We start from the raw sequence: 21,906 nt of genomic DNA on the forward strand, positions 1-21,906 counted from the left end.
AGCAACCTACACTATCCTGATCATCTAGTTGAGCATTCCAGATAATTACTCAATATCAGCAGAAATGTCTGCTCCACATAGTAGGATTTTAGATGTGCAGATAGACCAAAGCCCAGTCTATTTTACTGTTACTATAGTCAAGTCTGTGGGTTACGGTATTTAAATATATGTTACCATTTAGTAATCAGCCTAGCTAGCTAGTAAAAAAAATTTAAAGTGTCTTTCAGACACTAACTGAAAACACTTGGGTCTGCAGCTGCCATTTTCTGTTGGGAAAGACAAATGTTCCTGTATTTACCAGAAAAGGTAGCTCATCCACCATGGAGGAAGAGGAGGATCCAGACTCATCCACCATGGCAGACGAAGTGTAGGAAGCTGCTGTCTGCACTGTTGTATGTTCTCACTGAGGCATCTTGAGGAAACATTAGTACAGGAGAATCAGCTGTATACCTGCAACAGGTATTCAGCATCACAGCTGTCTGATAAAGTACTTAGGATGGAAACAGGACTTCCAAACAGACATGTTCAACATCGTTGTTGAATACTTGGAACGTTACAAGGAATGGGTTGTCTACTTTGCCATGTGGAGGGTCGAGATGCTGTCATTTGAGGATCAAGTGTTTATGGCCCTTATGAAGTTGCGTCACAGCTACACCAACTTGCATCTGGCTCAACTATTCCATTGTAGTGCAAGCACTGTCAGCAACGTTACCATCACTTTCATTAACATCACGAAGACTGTTCCAATTCGGGAGAAGAACGTGCTTCACTGTGACTTATCAGGGTCCAGAAGAAACTGCAGGATGGTCATTGACTGTACTGACATAGAAGTTGCTTCTCCAAATCCGATGGATCTGCAGAAGCAAACCTACTGTGTACTACTCAATGCACTCCTTCAAGCTACTCCTGGGAGTTGCAACTAATGTGGTGATAACATACTGCAGTGATCTGTATCCAGGATCTGTGTCGGACAAAGCCATTGACCAGAATTCAGGGTTTAAGATCTTCACGTCTGGAGACATGGCAGACCGTCTCTTATGACCGGAAATAACTTCTGGACATCAGAACTGCGATTACTCACCAAGAACAGTCAGAATCCTTTTTTTCCATTAACAAGTCCGACGTGAATGACATGCAGCTTTCCCGGGAACAGGCCCAGATCCCCGTCATTTGCGTGAAGAGAAGGCGTAGAAAAATGGGCCGGAGCGCCTTCTGAGAATTTGCAGGCGATCGAATAAACCCCCACTGCACGTTTGCTAGCAGAATGGAAGGTAATCTTTGGAAAATAAAATAGATGACCTACGCGGAAGATTAAACTACAAACGGAACATTCAAAACTGTAATATCTTATGCTTCACAGAGTCGTGGCTGAATGACAACATTATGAACATACAGCTGACTGTTTATATGCTGTATCAGCAGGATAGAACAGCAGCGTCTGGTAAGACAAGGGGTGGCAGACTATGTATTTTTATAAATAACAGCTCGTGCTGTTATTTATAAAAGGAAGTCTCAAGGTTTTGCTCACCTGAGGTAGAGTACCTCATGATAAGCTGTAGTCCACACTATCTACCTAGAGAGTTTTAATCTGTATTTTACTTTAATGCAGGGAAACTTAAATCCGTCGAACCAAATCTCTATCAGCATGTTAAATGTGCAACCAGAGGAAAAACTCTAGACCACCTTTACTCCACATAGAGATGCGTACAAAGCTCTGCCTCGCCCTCCATTTCGCAAATCTGACCATAATTATATCCTCCTGATTCCTGCTTACAAGCAAAAATTAAAGCTGGGAACACCAGTGACTCGATCAATAAAAAAGTGGTCAGATTAAGCATATGCTAAGCTACAGGACTGTTTTGCTAGCACAGACTGGAATATGTTCCCGGGATTCCTCCGATGGCATTGAGGAGTACACCAGTCATTGGCATCATCAATAAGTGCATCGACGACATCGTTCCCACAGTGACCGTACGTACATACCCCAACCAGAAGCCATGGATTACAGGCAACATCCACACTGAGCTAAAGGCTCGAGCTGCCGCCTTCAAGGAGCGGGACTCTAGCCTGGAAGCTTATAAGAAATCCCGCTATATCCTCCGATAAACCATCAAACAGGCAAAGCGTCAATACAGGACTAAGATCGAATCGTACTACACCGGCTCAAACGCTCGTTGGATGTGGCAGGGCTTTCAAATCATTACAGACTACAAAGGGAAGCACAGCCAAGAGCTGCCCAGTGACACAAGCCTACCAGACAAGCTAAACTACTTCTATGCTCGCTTCGAGGTAAATAACACTGAAACATGCATGAGAGCACCAGCTGTTCTGGAAGACTGTGTGATCACAGTCTCCGCAGCCACTGTGAGTAAGACCTTTTAAACAGGTCAACATTCACAGACAGATTACCAGGATGTGTACTGGGAGCATACGCTGACAAACTGGCAAGTGTCTTCACTGACATTTTCAACCTCTCCCTGTCCGAGTCTGTAATACCAACATGTTTTAAGCAGACCACCATAGTCCCTGTGCCCAAGAACACTAAGGTAACCTGCGTAAATGACTACCGACCCGTAGCACTCACGTCTGTAGCCATGAAGTGCTTTGAAAGGCTGGTCATGGCTCACATCAACACCATTATCCCAGAAACCCTAGACCCACTCCAATTTGCATACGGCCCTAACAGATCCACAGATGATGCAATCTCTATTGCACTCCACACTGCCCTTTCCCACCTGGACAAAAGGAACACCTATGTGAGAATGCTATTCATTGACTACAGCTCAGAGTTCAACACCATAGTGCCCTCAAAGCTCATCAATAAGCTAAGGACCCTGGGACTAAACATCTCCCTCTGCAACTGGATCCTGGACTTCCTGACGGGCCGCCACCATGTGGTAAGGATAGGTAACAACCCATCCGCCACGCTGATCCTTAAAACAGGGGCCCCTCAGGGGTGCGTGCTCAGTCCCCTCCTGTGCTCCCTGTTCACTCATGACTGCACGGCCAGGCACAACTCCAACACCATCATTAAGTTTGCCGATGACACAACAGTGGTAGGCCTGATCACCGACAACAATGAGACAGCCTATAGGGAGGAGGTCTGGAGACCTAGCCATGTGGTGCCAGGACAACAACCTCTCCCTCAACGTGACCAAGACCAAAGGAGATGATTGTGGACTACAGGAAAAAGAGGTCCGAGCATGCCCCCATTCTCATCGACAGGGCTGTAGTGGAGCAGGTTGAGAGCTTCAAGTTCGTTGTTGTCCACATCACCAACAAACTAACATGGTCCAAGCACACCAAGACCGTTGTGAAGTGGGCACAACAAAACCTATTCCCCCTCAGGAGACTGAAAAGATTTGGCATGGGTCCTCAGATCCTCAAAAGGTTCTATAGCTGCACCATCGAGAGCATCCTGACTGGTTGCATCACTTCCTGGTATGGCAACTGCTCGGCCTCTGACCGCAAGGCACTACAGAGGGCAGTGCGTATGGCCCAGTACATCACTGGGGCTAAGCTTCCTGCCATCCAGGACCTCTATACCAGGCGGTGTAAGAGGAAGGACCTAAAAATTGTCAAAGACTCCAGCCACCCTAGTCATAGACTGTTCTCTCTCTACCGCACGGCAAACGGTACCAGAGCGCCAAGTCTAGGTCCAAGAGGCTTCTAAACAGCTTCTACCCCCAGGCCATAAGACTCCTGAACATCTAATCAAATGGCTACCCAGACTATTTGCATTGCCCCCCCCCCCTTACTCCGCAGCTACTCTGTTGTTATCTATTCATAGTCACTTTAATTTAATAACTCTACCTACATGTACATAATTCCTGGACTAACCAGTGCCCCCACACATTCACTCTGTACCGGTACCCCCCCCCTGTATATAGTCTCGCTATTGTTATTTTACTGCTGCTCTTTAATTACTTGTTACTTTTATTTCTTATTTGTATTTTTTTAACTGCATTGTTGGTTAGAGGCTCGTTAAGTAAGCATTTCACCTGTTGTATTCGGTGCATGTGACTAATATTTGATTTTAGAACATTAGGCTCACCCCACGAGAAGCAGTGCATGATGAACGCCACCCTCAGCAAGGAGATCTGCTGGAAGTGATGTCTCTCCCATCCTGCATTTACCAGAAAAGGAAGCTCTCCACAACAAAGGGAACAAGAAATAATTTAAACATCACGGATATAAATTCCCACTGTGCCCATGATAAAATGCAAAGTGAATTGTGTTGTACTACTGAATGAAACTGAGACCACTCAGACCAGTCTTTGTGATTGGACTTATGTTAACTACATTACATTAGTTGGCTGCTTTGAGAAAAACTTGTATGTAATATAACCTATTCTGTGAGCCTAGTGTGTGTGTATGAACTGTGGAATATTTTTGGATCACTGTCTTCCCTGAAAACAGGTACAGGAGGCGCGACAAACGCTAATGCAGTGCCCCCCCCCCACACACACAAAAAATTATTGGAATAAAATCAAGGGAAGAACAAAAACTGATTTGTGCCATAACACAAGATATTTAGAGATGTTCACTGTTGCAGTGCCAATTTTGGGAGTATGTGGTCCTTGAAAACTATTGTAGTCTGCCAGAGGTTGTCACGCTGGATAGGCATGGTGATGGTGGCTTTGGTGGTCCACGCAATAAAGAAGCAAGTGTGCCTTCCAGTGATGTGGATCTGCCCTTGGACCTGGTGCCAGTAAGGATGATCTTCAGAGGCTATAAGACCCTCCCTCTTCCTGGATATAAAAAATCCTTCAACTTCACTGCCTCTTCAATGGTAAGGTCCCTTGCACCATACGGACACTTGACCTCCACCCCCGCTGTGGTGCCGCCAGACCATACGGTGAGGCACCCAGTATTCCTGACCCCATGACACAAAGCCCTGACTCCTGCACATCCATCCCAGTAGCTTTTTTGATGACCTGTAAAGTGGGAGGCATAACGAAGAGGACAACACCCCATCCAACAACTGATCTCACGCCACTTTTTAGCAGCGACAGAGCAACGCGCTTGGCCATTACCACTGCTACAAAATTGCTGGCCATCAACATCCCTCTATTCATGGTGTGCCAGTTGGGGTGACCCTGACCAAAGTTACCCCCCCCCCACTATAGCTGCACTTCTTCACATGGCCAGACTTGGTTCTTCTCCCCATTTAATGCTTTTATGCTCATTCTTGAAAAATGCCATAAGGCTAGTCTGATAAAGGACATTTTACCACAACTGTGCTCAGGGCTTGCTAGTTCCTGCTAGTGGATTTTTTATTTCCACTTTTGCCGTCGAGGCACTTGATTGGTACTTATAACCATGGATAGAGCAAAACCAACTACTACAATCCTTGATTGCGAAAAATGGATAAAGGGGTATAGCCAAAAAGCAGTGTGGTAACTTGATAGTCAGGAAACAGTATAGGATCAGCAAAGTTTGTCAGCCTCAGTGTGAAAAGATATATTTTCATTCCATTGTCCTTTCCATCATTTGGGGAAACTTACCCCAGCTCAGTGTGGCTTAATGTAAAAAGCCCTCAAGTACCCTTATTCCAGCCTCATTACTAACTGAAACAGTAAAGCTGACCTGAGTGATAACTGACAATAAGAGGACCGTTAAATGCTCTTTATCTTTATTCAAATTATAAGGTTGCTGAGATGTTCAGCAGAGCAAGTCATCTTTATGAATGCCACTTGGCCTAAGAAGCTAAATGACTTTCAGGAATCTAAGTTTACAATCTAGCAAAAAAAACATTTCATACCATAGTCAGTTTGAGTAGCTACAGATAACATGAGCTGGTCTACAACCAAATATTGTGTCCATTACAGGAAAGCCCCATACAAACCAGCCCATAGATTTAACTAACCTGTTCTTGGAGATACTTTCTTCGTTCTCAATTAAGTGAGAAAAAAAGGACCTTAAACTGTCAATTTCCAGTTGCTTCTATAAAAACTAGAGAATTCAGAAAGATATTACATTCATGTTTTGTGTCAAGTGAGATGCCTCTTGCATGTGTGTAGAGCTTTGTTTTGGTCACACTTTAGAAACAACTAGTTCCTGCAAAGGTGCTTGGAAATGCTAGATATGCAGCAGTTAAGATTGTGAGGAACCACAGAGTGGTACAAAACATGGATTTAATCTTTGTTAGCTTTTTTTTTTTTTATAGAAACTGACAGTGCTAAAAAAATATTATGCTGAAATGAATGAAGAAAGTGTCAACAAGAACAGGTTAGTTAACTCTATGGGCTGGTTTGTATGGGGCTTTCTTATAATGGCCACAAAATACTTGGTTATCACATCTTGTGTACAATCTGTAGCAACATTGGCCAAATAGTATTCTATTGAAGTAAAAAAAAAAGAAAAAAAAAAAGGCAAGTTTTACATGTCTTAAGATTTTATGGCACATTTTGGTCCATGTTGGTACTTTCATTATTCAATCACTTTAAAACATGTATAAAAAAAAAAAAAGAAAAGTTAAACATGTATTGTAAATGTTTATCAGCACAGCATTATGACAGCATTTTCTAAACTGCAGAGGGGGTTCTTGCTATTATTTTGTAGGTTTTCTATACCATTATCTTCTGTAGAATGCATTTATTAAACCCCTCTTGTACAGTATATTCAAATCTAGATGTGCAGTACTTGAACAAGGATTGCTTCAAACATTTACAGGAAGTAGTCAGGGGTGCGTCTAGTCACATGAGGCTCTCCGCGTCGAGGAGCCGGGTCGAACTGTAGGCTGAAGGGGATTGAGAAAGACAATATGGTCAGATTGTTTTCTGTGGCTCAACACTTTTGTGCAAACATTGGATGTCTGATCTACACAATTTGAATAGTAGGAAAGTCACTAGAAATCCTCATACTTACAAAGAATATTTGAGTGTATCATCCAGCTCCATGATGGCTGCCTGGTTGCCACAGCGATAGCAGTAATTTGGTGCACTGAAAATGGTGACAACATTTTTGTCATGGCCCCAGTTGTATCCCTGAAGAAAAACAATTAAGAACCAGGCGTAAGGCATTGTTTGCACCCTTGTATAATATACAATCCTAACGATGTGGCAGGTCTCCAAACATCCCTAGTAATAACAATTAGAAAGAAATACTTCCAAGTTGTTATTCACGTCATAAACAAGTACAATGGCCAACGTGTGGGAACCCAAATGCCGGTCGCCATCTGCGCACATTCAATTTTGCCTAGATATACACCATTTTTTGGGTTGTCATTACGCTTAAAGTTTTGATTATTTATTGAATGGTCGCTAAGATTATTTGGTTGATCATTGCAAAATACCCATTTTGAATGCCGCTGTTAGTAAGAATGCTAAAGCTTGACAGACTAGCAAAGTAGCCAAATAACCTTTCTGGTTGAAGTATAATGCAGTTGATTTGCGATGACACAAACATTAAGCAGGACATCCACAGGAGCCTTACAAACCAATCCTAATCCCAAAGTAGTGTGAAATGCACTCATAAGCAACATGTAAATGGGGCTTTTTTGCTGGCAGTCTGAACTCCTGTGTTTTCTCCAAAGGTGGGGAAATTGTAAATACTGACTCAGTATTATACAACTTTGATTGAAAATGTAAAAGCAGATTAACAAATTAGATTGTACCTCCATAACCAATTGATGGGCACGGGACACAAGGGTGAGTCCGTTGGCATGGTTGAAGGTTTCAGAGATGTCTTGACCAAAGGTGTAGCCAGCACCTCTAGGGGAGATACCCCAGCCACCACGGTCATCTGGGTCTGACCACAGTAGGTCACACATTGGACCCTGAAAGAAAAATAACACAGTTAATGCTGGTGCGCCATGAAAGACTTTTAGAATGACACCTATACTCTCTGTGCAACATAATATATCTACCTCGTGTGGGACCTCTTGCAAGCGGTCCAGAGCCCGTATGTGATCAAGAGTGTCTATTGAAGGAGAGAGGCCTCCATGTAGGCAGAAGATCTGGCAATATAAAAGTACAGTTTGGATTAGAAATTAGCAGTTAGTGTGGAGGATTTAAATAGAACATACTCACTTCCATTAAACATTGACTATTCAAATATTGAGTTGGTGAAACTGTACAAATGCAGATTTAATAGGGAAAGAAACCAAAAATACCTGTTCATCTACAAGTGCAGTTAGTGGGAGATAGTCAAACAGGTCTGTGAAGGATTTCCACACGTTGGCATTGCCGTATTTCCTCAAGCACTCGTCATAGAAGCCATACACCTGTGTGATTTGCCTGCTTTCATGGTTTCCTCGCAGAATTGTGATTCGTTCTTGGTACCGGACCTGCAACATTTCACCAAAAGTAATCTGTCATCATATACAGGTCTTACCTACTTGATCAACAGTGAATTATCATCATAACTTGGTACACTAGACACCTTTGTGTAAAGTGAGTTGTGAAAAGCATACCTTTAATGTGACGAGAAGAGTGACAGTTTCCACTGAGTAGTAGCCTCTATCCACGTAATCCCCCATGAACAGGTAGTTGGTGTCAGGAGATTTCCCCCCAATCTTGAAGAGTTCCATGAGATCATGGAACTGTCCATGAACATCCCCACAAACTGTGACCGGACATCGCACTTTCTGCACATTTGATTCTTTGGTAAGGATTTCCTTGGCCTGAAAACGACAATATGTACATTTAGCTAGATCATTAACATAAGGCCCTGTCCTACCAGCGAAATTGTTGATCAGATAGCTAGCCTTGCACACCCATAAATATTGATTGGATTGAAGGGCGTTCTGAATAAGTACGTTAACTGTGGTTAGTCATCTTGGTGTTAATCATCTGGATAGTTTTGTCATTCCATGTAGGCTTCAGTTTGGCTAGCTGAATGGTTAGGCCCAATTCCCGCTAACGAGAGTTAGCTAGCTAAATCGTTAGCAAGTATGCTTTGAAACTAACTGGCTACTGTTAGTTAGCTATGCTAGCTACCTATTGTTAGCTACCGTTCAACAAGCCAACTAATCTCGTCGAACAATAATTTCAGCTCTAATCTAACAAATTGGGTTTAGTTAAAGTTACCTTCTCACACAGACTCCTGACTTGATTCTCCGTAAGTTGTTTACACTCGTTGAGTTGTTCGATCCATTGATCTAATTCCTTCGTAAAAGATTTGTCTTCCATGACAGCCGTGGTATCAATCGACGTCTTGATCGGGGAAAAAAAATGTATTAGCTAAATTGACTAGCTAACTAGTTAGCTGGCTGACTTGTTAGCTGCTCCTGTCCCGGCAAAGTAATGACTCTAAAATTCAGAACTAATGACCTATCTACTTTCTAATCATGGTAAAATATATCAAACCAAAGTCTCGTAAACAGGCGAACAGAGTATTAACTGAAGGGAATCAGAGTGGATTAAAATCCCTCCGTGCGGTAGAATTTTACCGGCGACGAAGCGCTGTAGCTAGCTGGCCTACAACAATAACATACGGGGTTTTAAGGGAGTTCTAATGCCACCATTTATTACACACCAGCCACCTTGTGGTGAAGAAGACGAATTACACGCACAGGGCATTAAACGAGAAGAGTGTAATTGCAGAACGCAATTTGGGGCGTTTTCTGATATCGGCATTTCTTGATGTCAAGTTACACCCATTGATGCTCGCCATTGGTCCCTGTCCGTTTCTTTTAATTACATGTCTTTTTCCCAACGAAGAAAGCTGCAGTCAAAATAGATTTTGACAATGTTGGTAATTACTTCTCAAATAAGACACTACCTACACAATTGTCAACATAATCGGATTGCTACAGATAACTAGGAAGCTGTTATGTTAGAAACTAGCTAGCTAATTGACATTGAACATTCCCGACGAGTACAAGTCACAAGCTTTCAAGCTAACACAACAAATGCCAAAGTTTGCCGATGACACAACAGTGGTTGGCCTGATCACCGACAACGATGAGACAGCCTATAGGGAGGAGGTCAGAGACCTGGCCATGTGGTGCCAGGACAACAACCTCTCCCTCAACGTGACCAAGACCAAGGGAGATGATTGTGGACTACAGGAAAAGGAGGACCAAACACGCACCCATTCTCATCGACGGGGCTGTAGTGGAGCAGGTTGAGAGCTTCAAGTTTCTTGATGTCCACATCACCAATGAACTATCATTGTCCAAACACACCAAGCCAGTTGTGAAGAGCTGGCTCCCGAGTGGCGCAGTGTTCTAAGGCACTGCATCTGTGCAAGAGGCGTCACTACAGTCCCTGGTTCAAATCCAGGCTGTATCACATTCGGCCGTGATTGGGAGTCCCATAGGGCGGCGCACAATGGGCCCAGCGTCGTCCAGGTTTGGCCGGGATAGGCCGTCATTGTAAATAAGAATTTGTTCTTAAAACCTCTTAAGGACCGGACAATTTTCAATTTTCGCCTAAAATGACATAATTGCCTGTAACTCAGGACCTGAAGCAAGGATATGCATATTCTTGATACCATTTGAAAGGAAACACTTTGAAGTTTGTGGAAATGTAGGCGTGATATAACACATTAGATCTGGTAAAAGATAATACAAAGAAAAAATCATGCATTTAAAAAATAAAAAAAATTGAAATGCAAGAGAAGGGCCATAATGTATTATTCCAGCCCAGGCACAATTTAGATTTCGGCCACTAGATGGCAGCAGTGTATTTGCAAAGTTTTAGACTGATCCAATAAACCATTGCATTTCTGTTCAAAACTTTGTATCAAGACTGCCCAAATGTGCGTAATTGGTTTATTAATAACATTTCAAGTTAATAACTGTACACTCTCCTCAAACAATGGCATGGTATTATTTCACTGTAATAGCTACTGTAAATTGGACAGTGCAGTTAGATTAACAATAATTTAAGTTTTCTGCCAATATCAGATATGTCTATGTCCTGGGAAATGTTCTTGTTACTTACAACCTCATGCTAATCACATTAGCCTACGTTAGCTCAACCATCCCGAGGGGGACCCACCAATCCTGTAGATTAACTGTCTTGCCCAAATAAAGGTTCAATAAAAATAAAAAGAGGGCACGACAAAGCCTATTCCCCCTCGGGTCCTCAATTTCCACAGCTGCACCATCGAGAGCATCCTGACTGTTTGCATCACTGCCTGGTATGGCAACTGCTCGGCCTCTGACCGCAAGAGGGTAGTGCGTATGGCCCAGTACATGAATGGGGCAAGCTTCCTGCATTCCAGGACCTCTATACCAGGCAGTGTCAGAGGAAGGACCTAAAAAAAGACTCCAGCCACCCTAGTCATAGACTGTTCTCTCTGCTACCACATGGCAAGCAGTACCGGAGCGCCAAATCTAGGTCCAAGAGGCTTCTTAACATCTTCTACCCCCAAGCCATAAGACTCCTGAACAGCTAATCAAATGCCTACCCCCCGTGCTACTGTTATTTTACTGCTGCTCTTTAACTATGTTATTTACATTTTTTACTAAACACTTATTTTTCTTCAAACTGCATTGTTGGTTAAGGGCTTGTAAGTAAGCATTGAACTTACTTTTTTAAAACCTTTTATTTAACGAGGCAAGCCAGTTAAGAACAAATTCTTATTTACAATGACGGCCTACCAGGGAACAGTGGGTTAACTGCCTTGTTCAGGGGCAAAATGACAGATTTTTACATTGGCAGCTCGGGGATTCAATCCAGCAACCTTTTGGTTACTGGCCCAACGCTCTAACCACTAGGCTACCTGCTACCTGCCAGGTCTACAGTGTCTACCTGTTGTGTTCGGCGCATGTGTCAAATACAATTTGATGCTGTAGCAGTTGCTAGCCAGCTCCAGTTAGTCAGCTGATGTACACTATAATTTATAAACCGGTTTCAACTGTAGCTAATTAGATTAATTTGTACACGGTTATCAGCATTTTGTTCTGAATGTATTCTATATTTGCTACAAGTTAAACTTATGAAATACTAAGGTATTCTGTAACGGCCGTCGTCAAAATGAGACCAAGGTGCAGCGGAGGATGTGTTCATCGTGAATGATTTTAATGGACCGAATGAACACTATACAAAAATAAACCAAAAAACGACCAGCAACAGTTCTGTCAGGTTAACAAAACTAAACAGGAAAATATTCACCCACAAAACCCAAAGGAAAAACAGGCTGCCTAAGTATGACTCCCAATCAGCAACAACGATGTACAGCTGTTCCTGATTGGGAGCCATACCTGGCCGAAACAAAGCAATCCCAAACATAGAAAAACAGACAGAATGCCCACCCAAATCACACCCTGACCAAACCTAAATAGAGACATAAAAAGGATCTCTCAGGTCAGGGCGTGACATATTCTGACAGTGGTTTGATATTTACACTACCGTTCAAAAGTTTATGGTCACTTAGAAATGTCCTTGTTTATCAGCAACCACTAGCAACCATCCAATGGCATGTTGTGTTAGCCTTTTAAAATGATAAACTTGGATTAGCTAATTGATCATTAGAAAACCCTTTTGCAATTGTTAACACAGATGAAAACTGTTGTTTTAGACTAGTTGAGTATCTGGAGCATCAGCATTTGTGGGTTCGATTACAGGCTCAAAATGGCCAGAAACAAAGCACTTTCTTCTGAAACTCGTCAGTCTATTCTTGTTCTGAGAAATGAAGGCTATTCCATGAACATCTCGTACAACACTGTGTACTACTCCCTTCACAGAACAGCACAAACTGGCTCTAACCAGAATAGAAAGAGGAGTGGGAGGCCCCGGTGCACAACTGAGCAAGAGGACAAGTACATTAGAGTGGCTAGTTTGAGAAACAGACGCCTCACAAGTCCTCAACTGGCAGCTTCATTAAATAGTACCCGCAAAACACCAGTCTCAACGTCAACAGTGAAGAGGCGACTCCGGGAGGCTGGCCTTCTAGTCAGAGATGCGAAGAAAAGCCATATCTCAGACTGGACAATAAAAAGAAAAGATTAAGATGGGCAAAAGAACACAGACACTGGACAGAGGAACTCTGCCTAGAAGGCAAGCCCCCCGACACATAAACCATTGCTGCATAAATACTGGAGGCTGAGACAGCAGGGGTCGGGAGACACTGTGGCCCTGTCCGACGATACCCCCGGACAGGGCCAAACAGGCAGGATATAACCCCACCCACTTTGCCAAAGCACAGCCCCCACACCACTAGAGGGATATCTTCATCCACCAACTTACCATCCTGAGACAAGGCCGAGTATAGCCCACAAAGATCTCCCCCATGGCACAACCCAAGGGGGGGGCGCCAACCCGGACAGGAAGATCCCGTCAGTGACGCACCCCTCCTAGGAACGGCATGGAAGAGCACCAGTAAGCCAGTGACTCAGCCCCTGTAATAGGGTTTGAGGCAGAGAATCCCAGTGGAGAGAGGGGAACCGGCCAGGCACAGACAGCAAGGGCGGTTCGTTACTCCAGTACCTTTCCGTTCACCTTCACACTCCTGGGCCAGACTACACTCAATCATAGGACCTACTGAAGAGATGAGTCTTCAATAAAGACTTTAAGGTCGAGACCGAGTCTGCGTCTCTCACATGGATAGGACCAAATCGTAAAGATAGGTAGGTAAGCCCATGTAATGCTCTGTAGGTTAGCAGTAAAACCTTGAAATCAGCCCTTGCCTTAACAGGAATCCAGTGTAGAGAGGCTAGCACTGGAGTAATATGATCACATTTTCTGGTTCTAGTCAAGATTCTAGCACCCGTGTTTAGCACTAACTGAAGTTTATTTAGTGCTTTATCCAGGTAGCTGGAAAGTAGAGCATTGCAGTAGTCTAACCTAGAAGTGACAAAAGCATGGATACATTTTTCTGCATAAATTTTGGACAGAAAATTTCAGATTTTTGCAATGGAAAAAAGCTGTCTTTGAAACAGTCTTGATATGTTCATCAAAAGAGAGATCAGGGTCCAGAGTAATGCCGAGGTCCTTCACAGTTTTATTTGATACGACTGTACAACCATCAAGATTAATTGTCAGATTCAACAGAAGATCTTTTTGTTTCTTGGGACCTAGAAAAAGCATCTGTTTTGTCCGAGTTTAAACGTAGAACATTTGCAGCCATCCACTTCCTTATGTCTGAAACACAGGCTTCCAGCGAGGGCAATTTTGGGGCTTCACCATATTTCATCGAAATGTACAGCTGTGTGTCATCCGCATAGCAGTGAAAGTTAACATTATGCTTCTGAATGACATCACCAAGAGGTAAAATATATAGTGAAAACAATAGTGGTCCTAAAACGGAACCTTGAGGAACACCGAAATTTACAGAGGATTATTTAATTTTTTTCACCTTTATTTAATAACCAGGTAGGCAAGTTGAGAACAAGTTCTCATTTACAGTTGCAACCTGGCCAAGATAAAGCAAAGCAGTTCGACACATACAACAACACAGAGTTACACATGGAGTAAAACAAACATACAGTCAATAATATAGTAGAAAAGTAAGTATATATACAATGTGAGCAAATGAGGTGAGATAAGGGAGGTAAAGGCAAAAAAAGACCATGGTGGCAAAGTAAATACAATATAGCAAGTAAAACACTGGAATGGTAGATTTGTAGTGGAAGAAAGTGCAAAATAGAAATAATGGGGTGCAAAGGAGCAAAATAAATAAATAAATAAATACTGTAGGGGAAGGGGTAGTTGTTTAGGCTAAATTATAGATGGGCTATCTACAGGTGCAGTGATCTGTGAGCTGCTCTGACAGCTGGTGCTTAAAGCTAGTGAGGGAGATAAGTGTTTCCAGTTTCAGAGATTTTTGTAGTTCGTTCCAGTGATTTGTCAGAGGACAAACCATCCACAGAGACAAACTGATATCTTTCCGACAGAAAGATCTAAACCAGGCAAAAAATTGTCCGTGTAGACCAATTTGGGTTTCCAATCTCTCCAAAAGAATGTGGTGATCAACGGTATCAACAGCAGCACTAAGGTCTAGGAGCACGAGGACAGATGCAGAGCCTCGGTCTGATGCCATTAAAAGGTCTTTTACCACCTTCACAAGTGCAGTCTCAGTGCTATGATGGGGTCTAAAACCAGACTGAAGTGTTTCGTATACATTGTTTGTCTTCAGGAAAGCAGTGAGTTGCTGCGCAACAGCTTTTTCATTTTTTTTGAGGGGAATGGGAGATTTGATATAGGTCGATAGTTTTTTAAATATTTTCTGGGTCAAGGTTTGGCTTTTTCAAGAGAGGCTTTATTACTGCCACTTTTAGTGAGTTTGGTACACATCCGGTGGATTGAGAGCCATTTATTATGTTCAACATAGGAGGGCCAAGCACAGGAAGCAGCTCTTTCAGTAGTTAAGTTGGAATAGGGTCCAGTATGCAGCTTGAAGGTTTAGAGGCCATGATTATTTTCATCATTGTGTCAAGCGATATGGCACTAAAACACTTGAGTGTCTCTCTTGATCCTAGGTCCTGGCAGAGTTGTGCAGACTCAGGACAACTGAGCTTTGGAGGAATACGCAGATTGAAAGAGGAGTCCGTAATTTGCTTTCTAATGATCATGATCTTCCTCAAAGAAGTTAATGAATGTATCACTGCTGAAGTGAAAGCCATCCTCTCTTGGGGAATGCTGCTTTTCAGTTAGCTTTGCGACAGCATCAAAAATACATTTTGGATTGTTATTATTTTCCTCAATTAAGTTGGAAAAATAGGAGGATCGAGCAGCAGTGAGGGCTCTTCGATACTGCACGGTACTGTCTATCCAAGCTGCACGGTACTGTCTTTCCAATTTGTAAGTCGCTCGGGATAAGAGCGTCTGCTAAATGACTTAAATGTAAATGTAGTCGGAAGACTTCCAGTTTGGTGTGGCGCCATTTCCATTCCAATTTTCTGGAAGCTTGCTTCAGAGCTCGGGCATTTACTGTATACCAGGGAGCTAGTTTCTTATGACAAATGTTTTTTGTTTTAGGGTTGCGACTGCATCTAGGGTATTGCGCAAGGTTAAATTGAGTTCCTCAGGTGGTTAACTGATTTTTGTACTCTGACGTCCTTGGGTAGGTGGAGGGAGTCTGGAAGGGCATCTAGGAATCTTTGGGTTGTCCGAGAATTTATAGCACGACTTTTGATGATCCTTGGTTGGGGTCTGAGCAGATTATAATCCTGGTCCGATAGTCCAGGATTATGAGGAAACACATTAAGATCCACAACATTTATTCCATGGGACAAAACTAGGTCCAGAGTATGACTGTGGCAGTGAGTAGGTCTGGAGACATGTTGGACAAAACCCACTGAGTCGATGATGGCTCCGAAAGCCTTTTGGAGTGGATCTGTGGACTTTTCCATGTGAATATTAAAGTCACCAAAAATTAGAATATTATCTGCCATGACTACAAGGTCCGAAAGGAATTCAGGGAACTCAGTGAGGAACGCTGTATATGGCCCAGGAGGCCTGTAAACAGTTGCTATAAAAAGTGATTGAGTAGGCTGCATAGATTTCATGACTAGAAGCTCAAAAGACGAAAACTGAGGGGGTTTTTTGTAAATTGAAATTTGCTATCATAAATGTTAGCAACACCTCCGCCTTTGCGGGATGCGCTGGGGATATGGTTACTACTGTAACCAGGAGGTGAGGCCTCATTTAACACTGTAAATTCATCAGGCTTTACCTCTCTGGGCTAGGTGGCACCAAATCGTCCCACCTACGTAACAGCCAGTTGAATCCTGTGGCGCGATTTTCAAATACCTTAGAAATGCTATTACTTCAATTTCTCAAACATATGACTATTTTACAGCAATTTAAAGACAAGACTCTCGTTAATCTAACCACACTGTCCGATTTCAAAAAGGCTTTACAACGAAAGCAAAACATTAGATTATGTCAGCAGAGTACCCAGCCAGAAATAATCAGACACCCATTTTTCAAGCTAGCATATAATGTCACATAAACCCAAACCACAGCTAAATGCAGCACTAACCTTTGATGATCTTCATCAGATGACAATCCTAGGACATTATGTTATACAATACATGCATGTTTTGTTCAATCAAGTTCATATTTATATCAAAAAACAGCTTTTTGCATTAGCATGTGACGTTCAGAACTAGCATACCCCCCGCAACTTCCGGGGAATTTACTAACAATTTACTAAATTACTCACGATAAACGTTCACAAAAAGCATAACAATTATTTTAAGAATTATAGATACAGAAGTACATAGCCCAGCCATCACGGGCTAGCTATTTAGACACCCACCAAGTTTAGCCCTATACCAAAGTCAGATTTACTATTACAAAAGTTTGATTACCTTTGATGTTCTTTGTCAGAATGCACTCCCAGGACTTCTACTTCAATAACAAATGTTGGTTTGGTCCCAAATAATCCATCGTTATATCCAAATAGCGGCGATTTGTTCGTGCGTTCCAGACACTATCCGAAATGGTAAATCAGGGTTACGAGCATGGCGCATTTCGTGACAAAAAATTTCTAAATATTCCATTACCGTACTTCGAAGCATGTCAACCGCTGTTTAAAATAAAATTTTATGCAATTTATCTCGTAAAAAAAGCGATAATATTCCGACCGGGAATCTGCAATTAGGTAAACAGAGGAAAAAACAGAAAGACGGGGGCGACCAGTGCACGCGCCTAAGCCCACTGTCCCTTGATCGGCCACTTGACAAAGGCGATAATGTGTTTCAGCCTGGGGCTGGAATGACGACATTCAGCTTTTTCCCGGGCTCTGAGAGCCTATGGGAGCCGTGGGAAGTGTCACGTTACCGCAGAGATCCTTTGTTTTGGAAAGAGATGTCAAAGAAAGCCAATAAATGGTCAGACAGGCCACTTCCTGTAAAGGAATCTCTCAGGTTTTTGCCTGCCATATGAGTTCTGTTATACTCACAGACACCATTCAAACAGTTTTAGAAACTTTAGGGTGTTTTCTATCCATATCTAATAAGTATATGCATATTCTAGTTACTGGGTAGGAGTAGTAACCAGATTAAATCGGGTACATTTTTTATCCGGCAGTGTAAATACTGCCTCCTAGCCCTAAGAGGTTAAGCCATGTTTCAGTCAGGCCAATCACATCAAGATTATGATCAGTGATTAGTTAATTGACTGTAACTGCCTTGGAAGTGAGGGATCTAACATTAAGTAGCCCTATTTTGAGATGTGAGGTATCACAATCTCTTTCAATAATGGCAGGAATGGAGGAGGTCTTTATTCCAGTGAGATTGCTAAGGCGAACACCGCCATGTTTAGTTTTGCCCAACCTAGGTCGAGGCACAGACACGGTCTCAATGGGTATAGCTGAGCTGACTTCACTGACTGTGCTAGTGGCAGACTCCACTAAGCTGGCAGGCTGGCTACCAGCCTGCTGCCTGGCCTGCACCCTATCTCATTGTGGAGCTTGGGGAGTTAGAGCCCTGTCTATGTTCGTAGATAAGATGAGAGCACCCCTCCAGCTAGGATGGAGTCCGTCACTCCTCAACAGGCCAGGCTTGGTTCTGTTTGTGGGTGAGTCCCAGAAAGAGGGCCAATTATCTACAAATTCTATCTTTTGGGAGGGGCAGAAAAGAGTTTTCAACCAGCGATTGAGTTGTGAGACTGCTGTAGAGCTCATCACTCCCCCTAACTGGGAGGGGGCCAGAGACAATTACTCGATGCCGACACATCTTTCTAGCTGATTTACACGCTGAAGCTATGTTGCGCTTGGTGACCTCTGACTGTTTCATCCTAACATCGTTGGTGCCGACGTGGATAACAATGACTAGGGTTTTCAATTTGTCAGAGCTAATGGTGGGAGGCTTCGGCGTCTCAGACCCCGTAATGGGAGGAGTAGAGACCAGAGAAGGCTCGGCCGCTGACTCCGACTCGCTGCTTAATGGGGAGAACCGGTTGAAAGTTTCTGTCGGCTGAATGAGCGACACCGGTTGAGCATTCCTACAGCATTTCCCTCCAGAAGCCATGAGAAAGTTGTCCGGCTGCGGGGACTGTGCAAGGGGATTTATACAACTCTCTGTACTTACTGGTGGCACAGACGCCGTTTCATCCTTTCCTACACTGAAATTACCCTTGCCTAACGATTGCGTCTGAAGCTGGGCTTGCAGCACAGCTATCCTCGCCGTAAGGCGATCGTTCTCCTGTATATTATGAGTACAGCGACTGCAATTAGAAGGCATCATGTTAATGTTACTATTTAGCTTCGGCTGGTGGAGGTCCTGACGAACCACGTCCAGATAAAGCGTCCGGAGTGAAAAAGTTGAATGAAAATAAAGTTGAGTGAGGGAAAAACTAAAAATATAAATGGTAATTAAAAAGTAAAAACCGTAAAGTTGTCAGGTAGCAAAGTAAGGTTAGCAACAAAACGCACAGCAGCACGTAAACAAGTCTACAAGTTCTGACCGGAAATTACATGATCAAGCTCCGTACCGCGTGTGCCTCTCAAATTGTAACAATGCAGAAGGCTCCATATAGGCATGATTGGTTGACGGTAGGAGGGGGTGGTACGTCCTGTATAAACACAAACTCACTTCCTTGACAACTTCACAAGAGCTCTGCTCCGCTAAGGTCAAGAAGTATGAAAGCCCTGACGTCTGTGGAGCCTGTGCTGACCGACTGACAATACAGAATCTTTAAATCCTGCTGGAGAATGAGGCCAGCAGATCAATCGAATTACTAAAATAACGAGTCACTCAGAAAAACAAATGTGACTCAACTGTGACCAACTGATGCATATCTGTATTCCCAGTCATGTGAAATCATAGATTATAACCTATTTTTTTCAATTGGCTGATTTCCTTATATGAACTGTAACTCAGTAAAATCTTTGAAATTGTTGCATTTATCTTTTTGTTCAGTTTATATTGAAAACAAGTTGAATAGCTGGAAGAAAGTTGAACATTTGTAACTAAAACGCTTTGTGCATACCTAAGACATTCCACGTACTATACACAGTAGTGGAAAAAGTACCCAAATGCCATACTTGAGTCAAATTAAAGATACCTTAATATAAAATTACTCAAGTAAAAGTGAGTCACCCAGTAAAATACTACTTGAGTAAAAGTCAAAGTATTTGGTTTTAAATATACTTAAGTACCAAAAGTAAATATAATTGCTAAAATATATACTGCTCAAGAAAATAAAGGGAACACTTAAACAACACATCCTAGATCTGAATGAAAGAAATAATCTTATTAAATACTTTTTTCTTAACATAGTTGAATGTGCTGACAACAAAATCACACAAAAATAATCAATGGAAATCCAATTTATCAACCCATGGAGGTCTGGATTTGGAGTCACACTCAAAATTAAAGTGGAAAACCACACTACAGGCTGATCCACCTTTGATGTAATGTCCTTAAAACAAGTCAAAATGAGGCTCAGTAGTGTGTGTGGCCTCCACGTGCCTGTATGACCTCCCTACAACGCCTGGGCATGCTCCTGATGAGGTCGCGGATGGTCTCCTGAGGGATCTCCTCCCAGACCTGGACTAAAGCATCCGCCAACTCCTGGACAGTCTGTGGTGCAACGTGGCGTTGGTGGATGGAGCGAGACATGATGTCCCAGATGTGCTCAATTGGATTCTGGTCTGGGGAACGGGCGGGCCAGTCCATAGCATCAATGCTTTCCTCTTGCAGGAACTGCTGACACACTCCAGCCACATGAGGTCTAGCATTGTCTTGCATTAGGAGGAACCCAGGGCCAACCGCACCAGCATATGGTCTCACAAGGGGTCTGAGGATTTCATCTCGGTACCTAATGGCAGTCAGGCTACCTCTGGCGAGCACATGGAAGGCTGTGCGGCCCCCCCAAAGAAATGCCACCCCACACCATGACTGACCCACCGCCAAACCGGTCATGCTGGAGGATGTTGCAGGCAGCAGAACGTTCTCCACGGCATCTCCAGACTCTGTCACGTTTGTCACGTGCTCAGTGTGAACCTGCTTTCATCTGTGAAGAGCACAGGGCGCCAGTGGCGAATTTGCCAATCTTAGTGTTCTCTGGCAAATGCCAAATGTCCTGCACGGTGTTGGGCTGTAAGCACAACCCCCACCTGTGGACGTCGGGCCCTCATACCACCCTCATGGAGTCTGTTTCTGACCGTTTGAGCAGACACATGCACATTTGTGGCCTGCTGGAGGTCATTTTGCAGTGCTCTGGCAGTGCTTCTCCTGCTCCTCCTTGCACAAAGGCGGAGGTAGCGGTCCTGCTGCTGGGTTGTTGCCCTCCTAAGGGCTCCTCCACGTCTCCTGATGTACTGGCCTGTCTCCTGGTAGCGCCTCCATGCTCTGGACACTACGCTGACAGACACAGCAAACCTTCTTGCCACAGCTCGCATTGATGTGCCATCCTGGATGAGCTGCACTACCTGAGCCACTTGTGTGGGTTGTAGACTCCGTCTCATGCTACCACTAGAGTGAAAGCACCGCCAGCATTCAAAAGTGACCAAAACATCAGCCAGGAAGCATAGGAACTGAGAAGTGGTCTGTGGTCCCCACCTGCAGAACCACTCCTTTATTGGGGGTGTCTTGCTAATTGCCTATAATTTCCACCTGTTGTCTATTCCATTTGCACAACAGCATGTGAAATGTATTGTCAATCAGTGTTGCTTCCTAAGTGGACAGTTTGATTTCACAGAAGTGTGATTGACTTGGAGTTACATTGTGTTGTTTATGTGTTCCCTTTATTTTTTTGAGCAGTGTACTTAATTAATTTCAAATCCCTTATATTAAGCAAACCAGACAGCACCATTAAAAAAAATTAAAAAAAATGTACGGCCACACTCCAACACTCATACATAATTTACAAAATGAAGCATTTGTGCTTATTGAGTCCGCCAGATCAGAGGCAGTATATCAAGGCACAAGGCAAGACCCAAATGCAGACACAGGAGGCAGATTATTGGGGTATTACAATGTTTATTAATCCAATGAGGTAGGCAAGAGAATGGTCATGGACAGGAAAAAAACAGTTTAGAGTCCAGGGGGTACAGACAGGC

General features: G+C 43.2%; 1 protein-coding gene across 1 annotated transcript; it reads right to left on the reverse strand.

Moving 5' to 3' along the window:
* Positions 1–5,618: 5,618 nt before the first annotated feature.
* Positions 5,619–9,487, reverse strand: LOC106587035 (serine/threonine-protein phosphatase 2A catalytic subunit beta isoform). Its single transcript, XM_014174887.2, has 7 exons — positions 9,033–9,487; positions 8,417–8,626; positions 8,117–8,290; positions 7,871–7,960; positions 7,619–7,780; positions 6,871–6,989; positions 5,619–6,742 (listed from the first exon to the last, which is right to left on the reverse strand). The coding sequence occupies exons 1-7, from the start codon at positions 9,132–9,134 to the stop codon at positions 6,670–6,672; spliced, it is 930 nt and encodes a 309-aa protein (XP_014030362.1). The 5' UTR covers positions 9,135–9,487; the 3' UTR covers positions 5,619–6,669.
* Between the last annotated feature and the right edge of the window lie 12,419 nt (positions 9,488–21,906).

This window comes from Salmo salar, chromosome ssa26, assembly GCF_905237065.1.
Source record: "Salmo salar chromosome ssa26, Ssal_v3.1, whole genome shotgun sequence".
NCBI classification, from domain to species: Eukaryota; Metazoa; Chordata; class Actinopteri; order Salmoniformes; family Salmonidae; genus Salmo; species Salmo salar.